This window comes from Rhinopithecus roxellana, chromosome 8 (assembly GCF_007565055.1).
Source record: "Rhinopithecus roxellana isolate Shanxi Qingling chromosome 8, ASM756505v1, whole genome shotgun sequence".
NCBI lineage: Eukaryota > Metazoa > Chordata > Mammalia > Primates > Cercopithecidae > Rhinopithecus > Rhinopithecus roxellana.
The window spans coordinates 45,363,951-45,385,306 of NC_044556.1; the positions used below are offsets into that span (position 1 = coordinate 45,363,951).

Sequence of the window (21,356 nt, forward strand, 5' to 3'; positions counted from 1 at the left end):
GTGTTATTGTTGTTTTCAAATTTCTACCCAATGTTGCTTCCTGCAGAAATTATCCTGTGACCACTCCAAGAGGACTTAGAAGCCCCTCCTCAGTGTTCTCCTAGTATCCATAGTATCCTCTACCATTCACTGAGCACACTGGATTTTAATTGTTTGCTTATCTAACTCCCAATACTTGGAACTCTTCAAAGGAAGAGATCCCTGAATTCCCAGGCCTACCACATACACTAAAGCACTCCTAAAGTCTGTGGACCAGATGAAGAAATGCAAACCCATGCATTCACGTTCTAAACCCAGTCGCACTGCAATCCCTGCAACAAAAGGGATTCAAGATTTCCTCCACTGGTGACTGTGACCTGGGAACTGGGAAGTACTGTATACAGGAAAATCTCGAAGAGCTGTCCCCTTGAATAGTCAGCACCAGGATCGCAGGGAAAGTAATAGCTGAAATCCAAGTTGGGTTTTCCTGCCAACAGCCAAGATTAGTCAGAGGTGGCACTTGGAGGATTCCCCAAGTCTGCTCATTCCTTTGGGATCACTCATTCCTCCCAAGGCCTCCCGTGGGAACAAAGGAAAACCCCAGAGTTTGGCATTGGGCTCCTTTCCACCAACAGCTGCTAGTAGTTTGTATTTAACCCTAAGTCACAATTAAAATAAAAGGGGGCGAGGGGGAGGGGCGAGGACTTGGTAAGCATCCCCTAGGAAACACTTAGGTTTTCTCTAAATTTATTCCAGAAAATTATTCTAAAGGACTTTTAAGGACCACAGCATAATGACTTGGAAACTTAGTTTTTAACTTTTTTTTTGAGACAGAGTCTCACTCTGTCACCCAAGCTGGAGTGCAGTGGTGCGATCTCGGCTCACAGCAACCTCTGTCTCACGGGTTCAAGCGATTCTCATGCCTCAGTCTCCTGGTGGCGCGCACCACCACTCTCGGCTAATTTTTTTATCAGTAGAGACAAGGTTTCACCATGTTGGCCAGGCTGGTCTTGAACTCCCTACCTGAGGTGATCCGCCCGACTCGGCCTCCCAAAGTGCTGGGATTACAGGCGTGAGCCACCGCGCCCGGCCAGTTTTTAACACTATTAGCCAGACTGAAACTGAACTATTGATCAAGTGAAGCCACATAAAGAGGGGTAAATCCCCTGTTCAACAAAGGGTTTGTGACGCTCTGGGTGCTGACAAGCCAAACCGCACCCTCCCTGCCGCACTTCGCGGGCCAGCGGGGCGGGGAGCCCGGCTTTTGGGGAGGTGCCGCCCCTCCACGGGTGCAGGCCGCCGAGACCCCCGGACGGACCTCCTAGGGCTAATCTGATAGTGCCTCTGAGGTTGATAGGACTCCACGTGCCACTCCCTCTGCAGGGTCATCCAGCAAGTAAGTCCTAGACTCACAGAGCCGGTTACCTCTGGTTCTGCGCCAGCGTGCCCCACCCGCAGGACGGCCGGGTTCTTTGATTTCTACACTTTCTAAAACCAAACCCGAGAGGAAGGGCAGGCACAGGGTGGGGATGCCCTGAAATATTCGAGAGCACGACCGTTCCTACTGAAGAGAAGTTTACAAGAACGCTCTGTCTGGGGCGGGCGAGGCCTCAGCGAGGCTGGTCCGGTAGCGAGGGCAGGGCGTGGGCCGCGCGCCCAGGGTTGGGGGAGTAGGGGGCAGGAAGAGGGGGAGGAGACAGGGCTGGGGAGCGCCCTGCCGAGCGCCCGCCAGGCTCCACCCGCTCCCGCGCCACCTCCCTCTCCCCACCCGCCGCACGTACTAAGGAAGGCGCACAGCCCGCCGCGCTCGCCTCGCCGCCCCGCGTCCAGCTCGCCCAGCGTCCGCCGCGCCTCGGCCAACGTGAGTTCTGCGCGGCCCACGCGCCCCTCCTGAGTAGTCCCCAGCCCCGGACCTGCTGCCCGGGGAAACCCTCGCACCCGGCTTCACGGGGCGTCCCGGGCACCGCGGGGCTGGGTAGGGAGCGGCTGGTGGGGAATCCACTGGTTAGTGCTTCGGGCCACACCCAGACGAGGCCAGCAGCGCCCCTTCCCGGCCCGGGCGTGGCCACCCCCAGACCCGCGCGTACCGGGGGAGGGGACACTTGCTCTTTAGGAGGGGACCGTGGTGTTGGAGCCCCTGAACCTCTTCCCTCCTCCCTTTATGTTTGCCTTGCTTTATACTCCCACCTTTCCTGCTTTCCCATTCGTCTCTCGGGTTACCGAACCCCTCCTGCACGCCCCTGCCCTGGCTGGCGTGTTTCTTGGTGGGTTCCGCCCGCAGGCTGGGTCCGCATGTTAGTACCTCGTCCCGGCTGGACGGCCCAACCAGGCGCGGGTAGGAAAAGTAGGCAGCTGGGGGCGTCCCTTCCGTACCTCTTAGTCCCTCGGCCAAACAGGAGTTTCAGGTTAGGGCTTCCTGTTGTCTGCTCGACGGGAAGGGTCTTCCTGCCGAGGGAGGGAGGTCCACTTGTTTTCTTTCTAAAGCAGTTTGGCTGGGATGTGTGGGAGAGGGCCCTGTGTGACGTGGTTTCTCTACTGAAAGGGTTCCCCTGCTATCTTAACAAGTGGAACCAGAAAGAGATGGTGGAAGAGCAGGCTTGATGAAGGATCTTCCAATCATAGATTAATTTGGCCCGGCGCAGTGAGACAGACAGACGTGCCATTGGTACTTGGTTCACCACCTGTGCTTTGGCCGAAGGAATGGCGCTGCCCCTAGCCGTGGACACTGCTGCCCTGTCCAGCCTTAGTCCAGCTCTGCCTAAGTGAAACCAGGAGTTCTGCCTTGTTGGCTGGGGGTGGAATGCAGAGCGCTCCAAGCCAGGCTAGCACAGGGGAGCCCTAAGCCAGATTCTGGGATGCATTAAGCCCACCCCGCCTTCCGCCCCCACCCGGTTCTGTCCCTGCGAGAGCTTCTGCAGGGCGTGGTTAGCACAAAGGGCTCCAGGATTCTCCTAGTGGTCTGAGGCCTGTGACTCAGCTGTGAGACCATGTGGGTGTGGCCGGTTGCAGATACTCTCGGTGGATGATTTGGACCGAACACTCCCTGAAGGAAAAGGAGAACTGTGCCATCTCAGAGGGCATTTTCCAAGAGGAAGTGAGTCACACCTGGACTGGCCGCCAGTCTGCAGGAGAGGTTTCTTGACTGAATTGCGGGTGAGGGCAGATCGTTAGATCTGTAGGGCCTTGGCGAGACCGCTTTTCGTTACCGTCCAGTATGCGCCTGGCAGCCTGCCTCAGCCTGACTTGGAAGGTAGCCTTTCCCGTTAAGAGGTTTGCAGTTGTTGCGGATATTTTTCCCCAGAAGCTTGAGTTTCAGTCTCCAGGAGTGGAGTTTTATGTTGTGTGTTTTAGGTGAAGCCAGGCTCATGGAAACACCCAGTCAGTGATCTTTGCCTCCAACATGTTGCAGCAAATTGCAAAAGATAATGCCAAGGGTTGGAGTGGGAATGAGTTCATATAACTTATTGGAAGTTTCTTAATCGGCCCTGCCCCCACAGATTCCTATCCAGTTTCTGTTTAATCATCCCGTGCAAATGGTGTATTTGTTCCTTCACAGCCAGAGGGTAGTTTCTTCACTGTGGCCCTTGATCCACCATTTGGAGTTTCTTATTTCGGTTCTTCCGGTTTTTTTGGTCTACTGGGCATGAAGCAATTTTTGGGTCTCACTCTGCTTTCTAGGTGATGCTCTTCCTAGCTTTTCTCAGACATATCAGAAAGGCCCCTTTCCTCTAGTGTGCTGGCCTCTGGCCAGCCTCCTAAGCAGCCACTCCAGTGAGGTTAGGCCTGAGCTGGGTGGAGCTGAGACTGTGTGCCTCCCTGCTTTCTACTGACAGTTCAAAAAATGTGACTTTTGTAGAGCACAACCCACTTGGTATACCCTTGGACACAGTCCAGTCTTTTAAAGCGTAAAGTTGAGAGAAACAATGGAATTCTTTCAGGGTTATAATGTATAAATTAGCACTCAAAGTGCTGGACTAAAATTTTAACATCTTAAGTTTCTCATTTTTCTGGGGACTCAACAAATTTAGGAATCTCACATCAAAAGCAAGAAGAGAATTTACTTCTTTTACACAATTTTCAGCACTTTCTATCCCTTTACTAAATATGTACCACCCATCCTACCAAAGGATTTAACAGCAGTTGTGACAATAGCTATGTTGGCTGATGAAGATGATGCCTAAGCATTCTTTTTTTTTTTTTCTTTTTTTTTTTTTTTTTTGAGACGGAGTCTCGCTCTGTGGCCTGGGCTGGAGTGCAGTGGCGGGATCTCAGCTCACTGCAAGCTCCGCCTCCCGGGTTTACACCATTCTCCTGCCTCAGCCTCCCAAGTAGCTGGGACTACAGGCACCCGCCACCTCGCCCGGCTAGTTTTTTGTATTTTTTAGTAGAGACGGGGTTTCACAGTGTTAGCCAGGATGGTCTCGATCTCCTGACCTCGTGATCCACCCGCCTCGGCCTCCCAAAGTGCTGGGATTACAGGCTTGAGCCACCGTGCCCGGCAGATGCCTAAGCATTCTTTAAGGAAAAATTGATGTACTCAGTTAGATTGGAGGAGGTTTCTTCCAAGATCTTTCTTCCTATTGAATTGCATCTGACACTTTCCTTTGCTGCCCAATTCTTTAGTGGGCAAGTTTTATTTGGTGAGAGGTGAGAGAGACAGATTGGATCCAGATTCATTGCTTCAACTCATTTTTTCTGAATTTCCTTCAGAGATCAAATTCGGGAATGCCTTCTGGGTTCAATTTTTAAAAATCCAAAATTTCTAAAGCAAAAGGAAAGAAACCTCAAACACTTTAAATAACAGATGTTTGTTTTTACTGATGCCCTGCCGTTTATTTTCTGGGTGGGCTGTAAGAAAACTAGGGTATGGACAAGATACAGAGGAGCAAAGAGTGAGTCCAACTCACTCTTCAGAAGTGTCCTCTTTGAAACTGCAGCCAGGATCTGGGCATAGGTCCAAAGCAAACATTTGAGATTGTTCAGGAGCAGATACTTTTCTGAGGAGGACTCCTGCTTCCCTGCTACTCCCAGGAAAACCAAAATACATTATTATCAATTTCTTAACAATTCATTGAGCAGGCTCTATGAGGGCTGGGGCACTGGCTACTGGGACCCTGCTCAGAAAACCTGCAACCTAGTGAGGAAAGAAACAGAAACACAGATAACTAGAATTCGGGCCAAATGCTTTAATAGTATTCCGTTAGCTAGTGAACTCCTCAAAGGCAAGCACCATGGAGAGCTTTGTGTGTGTGCGTGGGTGCATGTGTGTGTGAACACCCTCATGCCTAACACCATGTCTGGGACATTCAAAGTAGGTGCTCAGGGTAGGAGAACCAAAAATGGAAAACTGAATTCCTCCTATGGTAGCTACATTTGTGGAGTCCAGAATTGTTTTCTGTAGAGAAAACTATGCAGAGAAAGATGTCTCAGCCTTCCTTCTTAAGACCTGTTGTTCAGGCAAATGCGTAGAGGGCATGTATAGGCATCAGAATAGAATAATTCAATAAAAGGTGAGTGGACAGCAAGGCTGTTATATCCCGTGGAGCTCAGCAGTGAGATAGCAGCACTAGAAAAGCATAAAGTAGAAGACAGGATGAATGAAACATGAGAAAACAGCAAGTGTTAGAAGAGAAGGCGCACAGTCATGTCATTCTGACTAGACCTGTTTAGCAGGACACGTATTTTTCCTTTTGCATATGGAATGTGCACTCCTGTGTACTCTGCTGTTCCGTTCATAGTTGAACACTTTTGGGGCCCCTTTCCCTGGCCCTTCCCAGCTCTCACCTTGTCCTCCTGAGCTCTGAGCTACAAGGCTTTCAGCCTAGTCCTGGGTCATGACACCTGTACCTCAGCTACTGCCCAAGGGATTGTGTGGTTCATTTATGCATAATAAACCATGTTATGTAGTGCTCCATGAATAAAAGCAGAATAATTTGTAGTTCTTGATCAAGAGAAGCTTAAGTCTCAGACGAGTAAACAATTAAATGGAATTGAATGTTTCAGGTACAAGAGTAAGTTACTGGGAATAGAAAGGACACTTCTGCCTCTCAACCCCAGCCCGGAGCCCTCCTGTCAAAGTGTGTCTAACCAGCATGCAGGAAGCCCACATCTACCCAGGAAAAGAGCTTGCAGGGTGGCTAGGCGAGGGTGGAAATGCCAGATTGAAGTCCCTGAAGAGCTTCAGTTTTAGCAGCTAACAGTCAGTGTGCAGACAGCCCTGCCCAGGCAAGCCCTACCCAAGAACGGAGGGCTAGGCAGGGCTGACTCAATCGGGTAACTGTTGGCTGCAGTCATGATTCATCCTCTAGCCAAGAGAACAGTTTTATTCACAACATTTCCCCCTTTCCTTTGTCTTATTTTAAAGCCAGTGTGCAGCTCCTTCAAAACAGAGTTCCTTGCTGTGGCCCTGGTCAGTGCCCTTTGGGGCACTGGTTACTGAGGAGACAAAGGCTTCTCCCCTAATTTTCAATGCTATTTTCACCTCCTGGCTAGCCCCTGCTCTGCATCCTTATTGCAGAAGGTCTACTGGACACATAGGGAGTCAGCTGGCTGCAGTATTCACAATCCATCCACTGAATAAAACTGCTGGGGGAGGAGGGGAGGGGAGGACCCAGTGGAAGAAGGATGTAACTTCAGAGAGGGAAGCTCCATCACTTCGTAATGGCTGTGGGCAAGAGAGACATGGGACTGAGTGACTTCAGACCTGAGCACTCACTTGCTCTCTTGAAGAAGATACTCGAGGGTGGCCAGGATTGCCTCAACTGACAACTTGTATTTCTTAGGAGCTCCTAAATTCGCCTTTTTAAAATTTAGAGGTCCTTAGCCTGCTGCATTCCCTTTCTTAATTCTGCAGTTTCCTTCTGCCCTGTCATCTGAAAAAGGTAAACTAGGTACCCCACCCAGATCCAATTTCTGGGATCTTTGGGAATTGATCCTGAAGTGCTCTGCTGCTCTGAACTTGAGCACAGTTATTTTTAAACCGCTGTGGTGTCTGACTCCTTTCCTGAGTTATTTAAGAACTGGGGTGAGATCCCATGTCCTTCTCCCAGAGGTGACTCGCCCAGTTCAGTTCTCTTAAATTGCTGGACTTGGAGTACCAATACAGGCAAGGCAGACTCTCTGTAAGCCCACTGCCATCTGAAACCCATATGAGGGATGGGGGATGAGCCAGATCTGAGCTGTGTCAGAAGAGAAGGAAAAGGGTGTGGTTCCCTTGGAATTCATCTCACAGCAGACCTTGAAGCATTAATTTGCAGCTCTCTCCAAGATAACTGCCTTTCAGATGACTCATGCCAGATTCTGATTTATAGCATTCTTTGGCCTGCTGGTTCCCATACTTTTCTGGCGATTGGAATGGGTAGAATTTACAATTCTTAAGTGTTAATTGCTCAATCCTCATGTTTACCAACTCCACCTTCTCTGTAAAAGAAAGCATTTGAGAATCAGTGTTGAATAGGCATCTCTCAGAGACAGGAACCAGACCAAATTATGTCTCAGGTTCCTGTTAGAGCTCTTCAGCAGAGGAATTTGCCAGCCCTTCAATCTAAACTCAAAGCATATTCTTATGATTTATTTGTTTTTATTTTTTAGTGCTATATTACAGTCTCCATTTGTGTTCACCTGTTTCCTATCCAGTAGTGATTTTAGATGATATTAGCCAAAGCTTATCTGTTCTGGCCAAATGATTCCTTCCAATTAAGCCAAAATTCACTGAGGTTCTATTAAGTACCACATACTGGGTCTTGATGAGACATATACCCCTAGTTCATTATACCTGAATGTAATGATCTGACATGTTTCCTTTCTTATAAATGCTTCCTGATGAAAGCTCTTGCTCTCCCAGTGTACCCCAGACTGTGAGAGCAGCTCATCTGTATAGTGTCACTAAAAATATAGAAGACCCTCAAATGAGTTAGGTTATAGTATTACTTGTTGCTTCTCAAGTGAACTAGACCATGGACTTTGAGTAGTTTTTTATTTGGGTAGAGCAACTGCATTTTACTGCCAGAGTTGCAACTGTCTTTATTGCAATAAATAACAAGTTCAGAACTTTAGTAAAGAATACATATATACCCAGCAGATAAATTCATTTGTAAGCAGATTTCTAAACCCTAGAATCAGACTGAACCAAGTTACCACGTTAAGCTTGGAAGGTTGAAGTTTTCATATTCACCAGGCTTGACTGTGTGTGTTGTTAGTATCAGCCATATCTAAGAATCTCATTTACTAGGGCCAAGAGAAATTATAAACTATCTGTTCTTTCAGTAGGTGCTTTGTCAGTTAAAAAGAGGAACACTGGGCTGGGCGCAGTGGCTCACGCCTGTAATCCCAGCACTTTGGGAGGCCGAGGTGGGCGGATCACCTGAGGTCAGAGTTTGAGACCAGCCTGCCCAACATGGCAAAACCCCGTCTCTACTAAAAATACAAAAAATTAGCCCGGCGTAGTGGCAGCGCCTGTAATCCCAGCTACCCGGGAGGCTGAGGCAGGAGAATCGCTTGAACCTGGGAGGCGGAGGTTGCAGTGAGCCGAGATCACACCACTGCACTCCAGCCTGGACAACAAGAGCGAAACTCCATCTCAAAAAAAAAAAAAAAGAGGAACACTGATCTTGCTTTTCTAAATGATTAGAGTTTCTGTTCTTTATTAGGTGATTTATGCAAATTAGCTGGAGTTAGATAAACCCCTTTATTTACAGCACCAGTACCTGAGGTGTCTATTTCTACCAACAAGAGACCCAAACTGGGGTGGTCTGGTTCTTAAATTCATTCACTGAATTTTAAAGCTGGAGAGGATCAGATGAATGATCTCATCTCCATCATTCCAATTATCCTAAAAAGGCTGGCAATACATATGGCTTAAAAGTTAATGTAAACCCACCTAGATGAAGCTGGAGGACATTATGTTTAGTGAAATAAGCCAAGCACAGAAAGACAATTACCAGATGATCTCACTCATGTGGAATCGTAAACACTGAATTTCACAGAACTGAAGAACAGAATGGGCTGGGGTGATTGCACTGGAGTGATGTTGAGGCAATGTTAGTCAAAAGATACAAAATTTCAGTTAGGAGGAATAAGTTTAAGAGATCTACTGTACAACAATGTGACTGTAGTTAATAACAATGTATTGTATTATTGACAAATAGTTAAGAGTGGCTAAGTGTTCTCACCACAAAAGTGCTAACTATGTGAGGTAATGCATATGTTAATTAGCTAGATTCAGTCATCCCACAATGTATATATACCTCAAAACATCATGTTGTACATGTTAAATACATACAATTTTATCTTTCAATTTAAAAAAAATAAATTCATTTGTAAAGTCTGCCAAAAGAAGTTAATGTAGACCCTGTTTCTTTACATCCTTTAATAGGCTTCAACAGACCACACCAAAATGCCGTCTCAAATGGAGCACGCCATGGAAACCATGATGTTTACATTTCACAAATTCGCGGGGGATAAAGGCTACTTAACAAAGGAGGACCTGAGAGTACTCATGGAAAAGGAGTTCCCTGGATTTTTGGAAGTAAGTGTTTGAAAGGCTTACAAAGAACCAGACATAAAAGTCAGTGCTTCTAGGCCTTAGTTCCTTTTCCTTCTTGTTTCCATTCCTTCCCGGTGGAGGCCACCACTAGTGAATGAATGAATGAATGTAGTCACCTGAAGGAAGGAAGGAAGGAATGAGGTCATTCATGCATTTATTAAATAATATTGAGTACCTGCTATTTGTAAGATACTACTGAGGAAACAGAAAGTAACGAAGACACAGCGCCAACCTTCAAGGAGCTTACAGTCTGCAGGTGAAATAAGACTACATACAAATAACTACAATGTGAGCTCTTTGTTGGAAAATCCCATCTGGTTATCTGTGTCTGTTGTGACGATGTTGGGGACAGAGTTGGGAGAAAGGAAGCTTTTCACAAAAGAGTAGTCAACCAGAAAATGGCTATCTTCAGGTCCAAAAACCTGGTGGTGGAGATGCCACATCCTGGTCACATTCCATTTTGAGCAACTCGAATCTCCCTTCTTAAATCTCTTCAGATAAAGGGATTGTTTTTTCTTTTTCTAATACTGAAAGGAGCAGTGTCAGTCATCTACTGAATAAGAAGCACATATCACTCCAGAAATAACTGCTTTTCACGTAATAATGCCCGGACAGCACAGGAGCAGTGTGAGTTTATGTCTCACCTTTGACAGACTGAGAGATGCATGAAGACCGAGAAGAGGACTCTGCCATTAGCTCAGATACATGACTCAGGGCACGGGGCCACAAGGCACAGTTGTCCTTTTATGTTCCAGGTTCTTGAGAGATGGCTGTTGAATTCAACTAAAGGTGAAACACTGCATGACAAAACAGTAGGCTGAAATGCAAGCCCTTCTTTCCCTACCAAAATTGTAGTCATCTGAAAAGATTGTTTCTGTGCTTGGTGTTGAGTAATGCATTAACCTCTAAAGGGTGAGAGGAGATACGGTAAAAGGTTGGGTCCTGCCTCTTGTCATCTGCCTCGTAAACAGCACATTAGTCAAGCCCCTAACTCCTGCAATCAATAAACACGAGGCTTTTCAGTATACTATAATTCACATATCATCAATATCAGTTAAATAAGCAGATATAAATAGCCTAACTACTCTCTCAGAGAGTTATTACCTAATGCTATCCCAGAATGAGCTGGAATATGCAGGTCCTCTGCTTTTGTAGAGTCCTGTGATGTAGCCCCAGACCAGGAGTTAGAAGATATGGTTCTGCCTTAACTAACAATGGGCAGGTTGCTTCAGCTCTCTAGTCTTCAGTTTCCTCCCCTGTAAAATTGGAGAGGGCTGGACATAATTATCTGCAAGGTCACTTTCACTTTCTATGATCGTTCAAGACAAGCATTAAGACGCAAGGACAAAATGTGCTCATTGTAAGCCTGCCCGTCCTATGGACAAAGGCATTCTCAGTATACTAAACACTTGTTAAGAGTGTTGTTAGAAGCCCGAGTGAGTATCACATAAGACACAGACCCTTTCTTCCTAAAGGTTTTGTGGCATGAGACACATAAAGGGTATATGTAGTGTGGAGCACTAAACATGGCAGGGTAATTTATTCCAGGCACAGAGTCATAATTCCGGAAACACCTACACTCACTGCATTAACAGAGCATTTTGTTTCTAAAGTAGACCCCTTATGTCATCCAGATTGCACTCATTCTGACCACAGCCAGGAAGCTGAGGGTGAGGCCAGAATTAGCTGAAACCCACCAAGAGCTGCATAGAACAGGTTTAGCTAGAGTAGGAGTTTGCAGTGCTTATGTGGGAAATGCTGCTGCTATACTTTTAGGAATTTCCGAGTGCTATTTAGAAGCATCTAGTGCACTCTTGAAACACTGTGTATCATTTCCCTCACTCATGAATATAGTCATCAGAATTCATAAATACTTTACCTGAGCCCTTTAACAACCTAAACAGGCCATATTTCTCTCTCTGGTTGATGGCATGGACCCTACAGGAAAAACCACAGCTTACCACTTCTGACCAGCATCACTACAAAAACGAGTGATGAAGCCAATCACCATGGAAGCAAGATAAAATCAAAGGGGATCTTGCCTTCCCATCTCTGTCCCACACATTCTTACCAAGCACTGAGAGTCATGGGGAGTTTAAGACTCCATCACACATACTCCTTTTGAAACTGGTCCAATGTACAACATCCAGTGAAGAGTATAGGATGGCATAGACTTACCAACTCAAAGAATGGAAGGATTCTAGAAACATTATAGTCCAACCTCCTCAATTCGTCGTTGATACACAAAGGCCCACTAAGTGGTTCACTCAGCATCACGTGGCTAATACAATATGAAGCCACACTAGCTTGGCCTCAGCTGTGCCAAGAAGAATGAGAGCTGTCTTCTCCAAACCTAAAACAATCCATGGCATCATTAGCACTTCTTTAAAATCCATAGGACAGTGATCCAAAACTTATTCCCTAAATCCAAAATATCTTTTCATAGGGAGTTTCCTTTGTAAGGGATTTGACCATGCTATTGGGAATAAAATTTTAATAAGAGAATGTAAGTTTAAACCACAAAATGAGGAACTTAGGGTGGTTCTTAGGCAGAATCTAAATACGAAATTTCTGAAATGCTTCTTCAAGGCAAAAAAAGAAAAATACATTTAGATGACCTCCAAAGGTTGCTTATGACCTAAAACAAGAGCTCAAGTAATTGGGAGGTATGGACACAGTTCTCAGCAGTACAAATCAAATAAGCTCATCATTGCAACCTTCGATATTTCTTGCCTTTGTTCTTTGTTTTTCAGAATCAAAAAGACCCTCTGGCCGTGGACAAAATAATGAAGGACCTGGACCAGTGCAGAGATGGCAAAGTGGGCTTCCAGAGCTTCTTTTCCCTAATTGCGGGCCTCACCATTGCATGCAATGACTATTTTGTAGTACACATGAAGCAGAAGGGAAAGAAGTAGGCAGAAACGAGCAATTCCCTCCTCCCTGATAAGAGTTGTCCCAAAGGGTCGCTTAAGGAATCTGCCCCACAGCTTCCCCCATAGAAGGATTTCATGAGCAGATCAGGACCCTTAGCAAATGTAAAAATAAAATATAAACTCCCATTTGACAAGCTGAGAAAGTTAAATACCAGATAAGCTTTTGATTTTTGTATTGTTTGCATCCCCTTGCCCTCAATAAATAAAGTTCTTTTTTAGTTCCGAATTTGAGACAGAATGTTTGTTGCTCCCTCAGAAATGCTTGTTCCCCAAGAGGCAGCTTGCCAGCACACAGCAGAGCTTTTCTCACAGAACTGGCAAAATGAGAAAACACTCTTCATTCAGGCTTGGAGTCTGACTTCTCTAATTGTTCTGCCCTTGTAGCTGTGTCTATTTGAAGGATTGGGAGAAGGCTCTACAGGAATATATTCTAAGTTTATAATTACTGGTCACAGTTTTGCCCAGTTAAATCAGTGCTTTTCTAGCCAGGACTTTGCATGCCTGCAATGTCTGAATCCATTTTTCATAGCAGAGTGTCAGCAAACCTAAGGCAGAACTAGGAGAACCAATCGAGGAGAGGGTGTAGCTTGACACCTTGGTAATAACATCACATTAGCATCTAATAAGTCAATTCTCAGATGTCAGGAAATACGGTAGGCATGACTTATACACGGGGCAGTGTACTTTTTTTGAAAATGAAGTGTCAGTACTGATGACAGACAATGCAAAATGTTTCTCCTAGCCCTTTTTTTGGGCCTGTTAGGCACAGGGTATATGTGCATCACATGCTGTATGCTTATGAGTAATACAGTACTCTATGCTTTTATGGAGAAGTGATACATGACTTCCATGAATTGGCACATAGCATTGTTCCAAGTAAATTAAATAGGTCAAAGAAGTTGGAATATTTACTTTTTTTTTTTTTTTTTTTTTTTGGAGACAGAGTCCTGCTCTCTGTTTCCCAGGCTGGAGTCCAGTGGCGTCATCTCGGCTCACTGCAAACTCCGCCTTCCCAGGTTCACGCCATTCTCCTGCCTCAGCCTCCCGAGTAGCTGGAAATACAGGCGCCCACCACCATGCCCAGCTAATTTTTTGTATTTTTAGTAGAGACGGGGTTTCACGGTGTTAGCCAGGATGGTCTTGATCTCCTGACCTTGTGATCCACCCACCACGGCCTCCCAAAGTGCTGAGATTACAGGCGTGAGCCACCGCGCCAGGCCTGGAATATTTACTTTTATGATTGGACACGTCAATATAACTCTGGGAAAAACTTCCATCTCACTCTGGGAAAAAGTGCAATATAAGGTTATTGATAGTCACAAGGAAAAACATGCAAAGAAAACAGGATAGTTCAAAACTGGCTTGGTAGAAAGATACCATAATAAAATCAAAGTCAAGGAAAACATTCTGATTTTATCTCCATCAACAAATGAACAATGTAAAACAAACGATAGCTTTGCAGCTGAAGCATTGTATCAGCAAGTTTACAAAGAGGGGTTTATTACAGGAGTATTAATGAAGGAGGGGAGTTGATTAGTTAAAGGAAGTGACTCTGAATTGACTCCAGGAATGACTTCCAAACCCATGCTACAGAACTGGGCCGCCAAGGAGCTGCTGGCTCAGGAAGCTGCCTGCTGAATGAGGAGCCATCGCCATAGCTGGCTGCTCCAGAACCACACAACCATGGCACAGTCTGCACAAGCAAACGCACATCCCATCACCCTCCCTCTTTCCACATATGGCTGGGCTCTCATATCCAAGTCTCAACCAGGTGCAGATGCCTCAACCACAACAAATTCCTAACTGCAAGGGACTCAGGGAAATAAAGTTTTAACATTTTCCAACCTTTGTACACCAGCAACTGATTCTACCACAGTGACAATTCCTAATCCTACGTGAAGTCTTCCAACCTGGAAGTTAAAGAAGTTGTGGCTCTAAGGAAAGGAGGCTCTGGAAGATAACATCTGTAATAGATACAGAGACAAGAAAAGAACAAACTGGCCCACCACAGAAAGGCAATCTCACATCCATGAGAATTTGTGTCAGTCCAGATTCACCCCTTTGGCTTACCTGCCTCCTGGGCAACTGTGTTTACTGGGTATTAGGAAGATTAGTGGTCAACTCAACTCACAAATGAACAGGGAACATTATAAGAGGGAGATATTATTATGCGCTCACATGTCCTGAAATCTATAGCAAACGTTCACACTCGAAGCCTCTTTTACCTGAAAACATAAACAACTATCCCAGGAGGAGGGAGGCTCTCAGTGTAGGAGAAAGGAAGCATCAACTCATCTTCACAGTGGGTATGTAGATTCACAACAATTCTGAAGCAATGTGTTATTCCCAGCAGATTACCCCAGACCCTCATTCAGAAAGGTGCCCAGTGCCAGGGAATGATCTGAGTCACTGTATTTGGGATGGATGTGTATGTGTGTTTAGGGGAAGGGTTATGACACCTTCCTCGCTTTGGCCTCATTGCTCAAAGCATTTAGGAGGGAGCTGTATAAGGAAAATAAAAATGGTATTTATGGCTTGAAATCCCACATGGCTCTTTGTGCCAACAAAAACACACGGATCCCACAATCTGACCTGCTGAAACTGCTGTCTAGGCTTCAGGGGTTGCAGCCCAATGGCTCCCAGGGGGCAAAACTGCCATTATGCCAACAGTCATCGAGAGGAACCATCTGGAAAATTCCACTCATTCTGCTACATAGCTGAGTTGTAAAAAGTAGATCCCGCCCCTCCCCACACCCAGTTATGAAAAAAGAATGAACAGCAGTGCAGAAAGTCAGTTTCAAACACGCTGCAGAGCTGACCCTGAAAAACATCCTTTTTCTCTCTTGGACCCACTCCCTTGTCCAAGTCCCCTGAACAGTGGCCAACTACCTGTGATTTAATAGTTTTTTACCTAACCCATCTCACTAGGAGACCGAGGACAACTCTACAAACCTCTCTCTTTCAAATTTGACCAATTTGAAAGTGATTGTTCAAGTCTTCTGTAGCTCTTAACCCCACAGGGATAGTTGTGAGTAGAAATTCATTCACTTGGCAAATATTAACAAGGGCTACTATGTGAATGGCACCAAGCAATGTTCTGTATAAAGGCAGGTATGAAGAAGCAGATGACCACAGTGCCTGCTCAAGAAGATTACACTCTAAATTGAAAGATAATAGATAAAACAGACAAAAAGTTAACACAACAGAGCATTGGCAAGGGAGACGTGATGGGCACCTGTGGTCACTGTTGATAGGTATGTAATTTATACAACCTTTCAGAAAGGCAAAAGTTGGCAATATGTACCTGAATCCTTTCATGTGTTTTCTTTGACCCAGTATTTCTATTCCTAAGAATTTCTCTTAGCAAAATAATCAAAGATACTTATGATATTCATATACAAAGCTATTTGATGCAGCATTATTTAGAATAGCTAAAACCTAAAGAAAACCTCAGTGTCCAACAATGGGGTCAGGGTTAAATAACTTATGTTTAGATTGTTTAGATGTACATGGGATGCTATATGGCCCATCAAAACCCTCACTTTGAAAAATATTAAATGAGATGGGGAAATGTCTATGTAAAGTAAAGCAGACTGCAAAATTGGTATATAATAGAATTCCTTTCTTTTCTAAATATGCGTGTCTGCTTGAGTGCATGCCTGCACACACACACACACACACACACACACACACACACACACAGAGAGAGAGAGAGAGAGAGAGAGCAAGAGTGAGAGCAAGAGCGAGCGAGCGAGAGAGAGAGAAACTAAAGGGAATACAGCCAGCTGTGTTTAGTTTCCAGAGTAGGAGTTACTGGCTGGGGAAATTGTTGCTCCAGAAAGACGTTTATGAGACTATTATAATTTTCTTTATGTACAGTGCTATATTATCTTAATTTTCTATGCAGTTCTTTCCTAGCCCATCTACCTGCACTTGCACTTTCACAATCCATAAAATTTTAAATAATATACTTTGAAAGAGCATGTGTATTTACTGAGGGTCTGCTATGAGTCAGGACATGTATGAGATACTTTTTAAGCATTTATCTTACTTGGACCTCACAATAACCCTGTTAAGGTATTATAATACCCATTTTACAGATGACAAAACTAAGACTTAAGTAACTCCCTCAAAGTCCCACAGCACTGACTGTTGTAAGATTTAAACCCAAATATCAAGATAGTCTCCTTCCTTCCTTCCTTCCTTCCTTCCTTCCCTCCCTTTCTTTCCTTTCCTTTTCTTTTTTCTTTTTTAGAGTAAAGTGAAAAGCAAGGAAAGGAATAAAGAGCAGCAACTGCATAGGCAGAGCAGCCTGTATTCTGCAGTTGTCTCAAGGTGCTATTTGAGTAAATTAACCATCAACTGTGTTATTCTTTCAGAAGAGTAAGAGATTTCATGGGTTAGATGAGGCTAGTCAGAGAAGATTTTGTGTAAGAGATAAGATGTTATCTGGTCTTTGAAGATTGGAAGAAATTTAGATTTGGATACCAACACTGAGTTCTTACTACATTGCAGGCTCTGTTCTAGTGCTTTACAAGTATTAACTCATTTGTTCCTCCCAACAACTATGAAGTCAGTACTATTACTGTTCCCACTTCACAGGTGATTTGACCAAGGTAGAGGCAGGATTTGAACACAGGTGGTCTAAGGTTTTAACCACTCTTCTCTGCTGCATCCCTGGACATAGTAATGATGGAGCAAAGGAATGTCCAGGACGCAGAAAACTCAGGAGGCCACGTAGAATCCAGCATGTCTAAAGTGGCGTGTGTTCACTGCAGAAAGTGTGTGTAGATGGGATAGGACAGGCAGGAGTTGTTAAAGGAATGATAAATGGAAAGAATAAAGGATATGTAGTGGGTGAGGTTGCTCAATAAAAATCTCTACAGGTCCTAGGTTTGGGTTATTACTACTCCTTTGGGAAAAAGAGACGCCCTTGTCTAAAAGGAGACAATCAGACAGTATGTTCTTGTGAATGTTCAACCCACTTTTCTCCATTGCTCACATTCCAATCACATTCTGCCTACAAAAGATAAAGCAGGGTGGGGATTCACTTTTATCTTTCTGAGAAGCTCTACGTACAGAGGAAAAAAATTTGACCTCTGGCAAGTCATGCCAAAATTGAAAGGGAAGAAAAATCAAGATGATAGGGCCACAGCATCTAGGTGAGAAAGGCATTTGATACAACATTAGTTCATCCAGTTTCCCACTGAGATTCCAACTCATCTGAAAAATGCTATGTTCACTCTAACGGCAGCTACTGTATATTTTTTTAAATGCATATTACAAATTTACATTTAAAAAAAAGTGGGAATTAGCCGGGCATGGTTGTGCAAGCCTGTAATCCCAGCTACTTGGGAGGCTGAGGCAGGAGAATCGCTTGAACCCAGGAGGTGTAGGTTGCAGTGAGCCGAGATCATGCCACTGCACTCCAGCATGGACAACAGAGCAAGACACCATCTCAAAGAAAACATAAAAATAAATGCATGAAAGTGGGCAAAGTCTGGAAGGGGTTGTATAAAATGAAAATAAGTTTTGTAACATGGAAATAGTCATGTTATCAATGTTTTCTTTAGCATCGTTACGTTGTCCTTTCAATAAGGGGGAAAATAATTTCAGTTAGCTCTCTGGACACAGAACTTGACCTGCTCAGTGTAAAAATCATATTTGCCATGTTACCCAAAGCAGCTAATCAACTAGCAGCCCCTGCATTGCCCGCTCTTCCTGCAAAAGCTCAGGCTACTCCCTTCAATCTCTTCTGGGCATTTCCATTAAGGCCCTGATGAGCATTAGGAGCACTTAGCCTCAAGCCTGTTTTTCTAGAAGAAGGAGAGGGTGATTCAGTTTTGCTCTCTGCAGGGAGGACTCTGCTTTGTCCTGCCCCCCTCTGGGATGGGACGCCACAGTGAGTCAGTCCACAGAGCCAGGTGTCTTGGTCATATTACAAATTTACAAATTAAAATTTCCCTTCAATGATGTGATTTAAAGCACCATAGAAAGTAGCAAATTACATAGGAAATGTGGTCACTGACATACAAAGTTTACAGTCTCGTGAAATAAGACTTCATTTCAAAGCAACAATACTTAACAATATATGTGAGTTAAAAGAATATCAGTGAGTGGTAAATGCTGGTGTTAGCTCTGCAGGTTGGGGGTTGTGTGAAAGGATTCAGGTGGGAAAGAACAGAGAGGAAGATCCACTATGGGCAGGGCAGTGCTGGGAGGACAAGGCGTCTGGCCTGGGGAGTTCATCTGGCCTGGGGAGTTACTTGAGCTGAGGAGTTCAAGGCTGCAGTGAACTATGATGGTACCACTGCACTCCAGCCTAAGTGACAGAGCAAGATCCTGTCTCAAAAAATACAAAAAACAAATTTAATAAAGTTATAATGTTTAACATAATTCATAGCTTTTAAAATATTTTTAAGAACTTTTCTATGTTTAGTAAACAGGCATTGTTTTAATAATTGTATATTAATGTGATTTTTAAAGGTTTTAAGTGCATATGGTAGTAATCCATGGTAAGAGAAGCTAAAGTTCAGATGAGAGTACTAAAACAGGAATGGAAGAATGAGATAGATGAAAACGTCATCTCCAGGGTCCCTTAAGCCCAGGCCTATCTATGGACCACACATTCTGCTGAGCTCTTAACATGCTTTATCTCATTTGATCCTCAAAGTGACTCTTTGAGTTGAATATTCTTATTGGCCCCACATTACAGATTAAGAAACTGAGCTGTAGAGAAGTAATTTGTCAAAGGCCACACAACTTTTTAAGTGGTGAAGTGTGGTTCATATCCAGGTCTGAAATTAAAGTCTATGCCTTTAGCCAAACAACTGTTTAGTCCATGGGGAAGAAGTCAGAAAATCAGCATTGAGAATCAAGTCTAGGCATTCTCTTCACCAGAGACTAATTGTCCCTGACTGAGGGGCAATAGCATAATTGTTTAAGAGCATAGACTCGGGTCAGGAGCCAGATTTCTGGGTTCAAATTCTGACTTTGATATTTACAAGCTGTGTGACCTTGAGCAAATTACTCAACCTCTCTGTGCCTCAATTTTATCCTCTGTAAAATGGAGATAATAATAGAATTAGGATTAAGTTACTATCCTAGAGCACCTAGAATAATGTTTGGCATATAGTTGGCACTATACAAATATTGACTAGATTAGTCCTGTAACTGTTTCTAAGTTCAGGAAGTTGAAAGAAGAAAGACAAAATCCTGGGAGGCAAGTTATCTGCCAGAGGATATTACGAAGCCTCATAATTAATGCTCCAACCAGCAGATCCTTTCCTATCCCCAAGCTACCTGAAGCAATGCTTTGTTGAAAGAACAAGTGCTTTGGAGTCAGAAATATTTGAGTTTAAATTCTTGCTTCACCACGTACCCTGTGGCCTGGGCAAGTCACTTGACCTCCTTGAGACTGTTCATTTGTAACACAGATGCAAGAGTATCTGTATGGCAGGATTGCTTGGAAAGGCTAAGAAGATAATTATATAAGATGTCCATGTTGGTGCATCTCAGTAGCACACAGAGGCAGACAAACGTATTTATTTTAGCAGGCGTACCCAGGAAGAAAAGTCAGACCTTTGGTACTGAGTTAGTCAAACATTAATTGAGGGCAGCTTCTTTCGCTAGATCTCTACCAAATGGCACTGTATGTTTGCTCCAGTAAAATCTCTTTGCATTCTAGCTTATCAAGTCATAAAACAAAGACCTAACTAAATTCCAGTCATTTTCAGGGCACTCCCTATAGGGAACTCAAGCTTTTAAAATATTGCAGGTAAGTGAGCATTACACTTTGGGCTCAAAGCAAGCATTAGTCTTGGGGTCACACCTAGGTTCTCCTGTGTGACTTTGGGCAAGTTACCTCACTTTTCTGGGCCTCCACTACATCACACGCAAATTGGGGGAAACAATATCCACCCTCGGAGAGTTGTGTAAGGATTAAATAACAATATATAACCTACACTCGTCCTTTCCTGCTTTTCTTCTATTAAAAAGAACTAGAAACCCTTATTTTCCTCTAAGGTTAATCCCTCCTGCTGTGCTCTGATCTCATCTCCTCCCGGCCTTCTGCAAGATTTCACTCCACCAATCATCTGCTTGCTTCCTTATCTTCTTTCCATTGCTCCCGCTACCAAGTCATTCTACTCCTTCCCATTAACGTTTTATATATGTTTAAGTCTCTTTCATTAGAAGAAGAAAAAGAAAGCAGTCTCTCAAATCCATATCCTGCAAATTTCTTGAAAGAATTGAGCTTACTGGCTGGGCGCAGTGGCTCATGCCTGTAATCCCAGCACTTTGGAAGGCCCAGGTGGGTGGATTACGAGGTCAGGAGATCGAGACCATCCTGGCTAACACAGTGAAACCCCGTCTCTCCTAAAGAATACAAAAAATTAGGCCGGGCGTGGCGGCTCAAGCCTGTAATCCCAGCACTTTGGGAGGCCGAGACGGGTGGATCACGAGGTCAGGAGATCGAGACCATCCTGGCTAACACGGTGAAACCCCGTCTCTACTAAAAAATACAAAAAAACTAGCTGGACGAGGTGGCGGGCGCCTGTAGTCCCAGCTACTCTGGAGGCTGAGGCAGGAGAATAGCGTGAACCCGGGAGGTGGAGCTTGCAGTGAGCTGAGATCCGGCCACTGCACTCCAGCCTGGGCGACAGAGCGAGACTCCGTCTCAAAAAAAAAAAAAAAAAAAAGAATTGAGCTTACTTGCTACCTCCATTTTCTCACCTTTCTCAATTATTTCTGATTATTAGAATTTATCCCTACACTACTTCTTTAAAATGCTTTCACCCAAACTATCCAAAATCTCCTTCTGATAGACCATTTTTAGCCCTTAATTTATTTGATAGATAAAATACTATTTAATAGATAAAATACTATTATCCCTACACTAC

The 21,356-nt window shown here is 44.4% G+C and overlaps 1 protein-coding gene across 1 annotated transcript; it reads left to right on the forward strand.

Moving 5' to 3' along the window:
- Nucleotides 1-1,224: 1,224 nt before the first annotated feature.
- On the forward strand, nucleotides 1,225-12,682 carry S100A10 (S100 calcium binding protein A10). Its single transcript, XM_010387127.2, has 3 exons — nucleotides 1,225-1,840; nucleotides 9,353-9,505; nucleotides 12,277-12,682. The coding sequence occupies exons 2-3, from the start codon at nucleotides 9,374-9,376 to the stop codon at nucleotides 12,436-12,438; spliced, it is 294 nt and encodes a 97-aa protein (XP_010385429.1). The 5' UTR covers nucleotides 1,225-1,840; nucleotides 9,353-9,373; the 3' UTR covers nucleotides 12,439-12,682.
- Nucleotides 12,683-21,356: the final 8,674 nt, after the last annotated feature.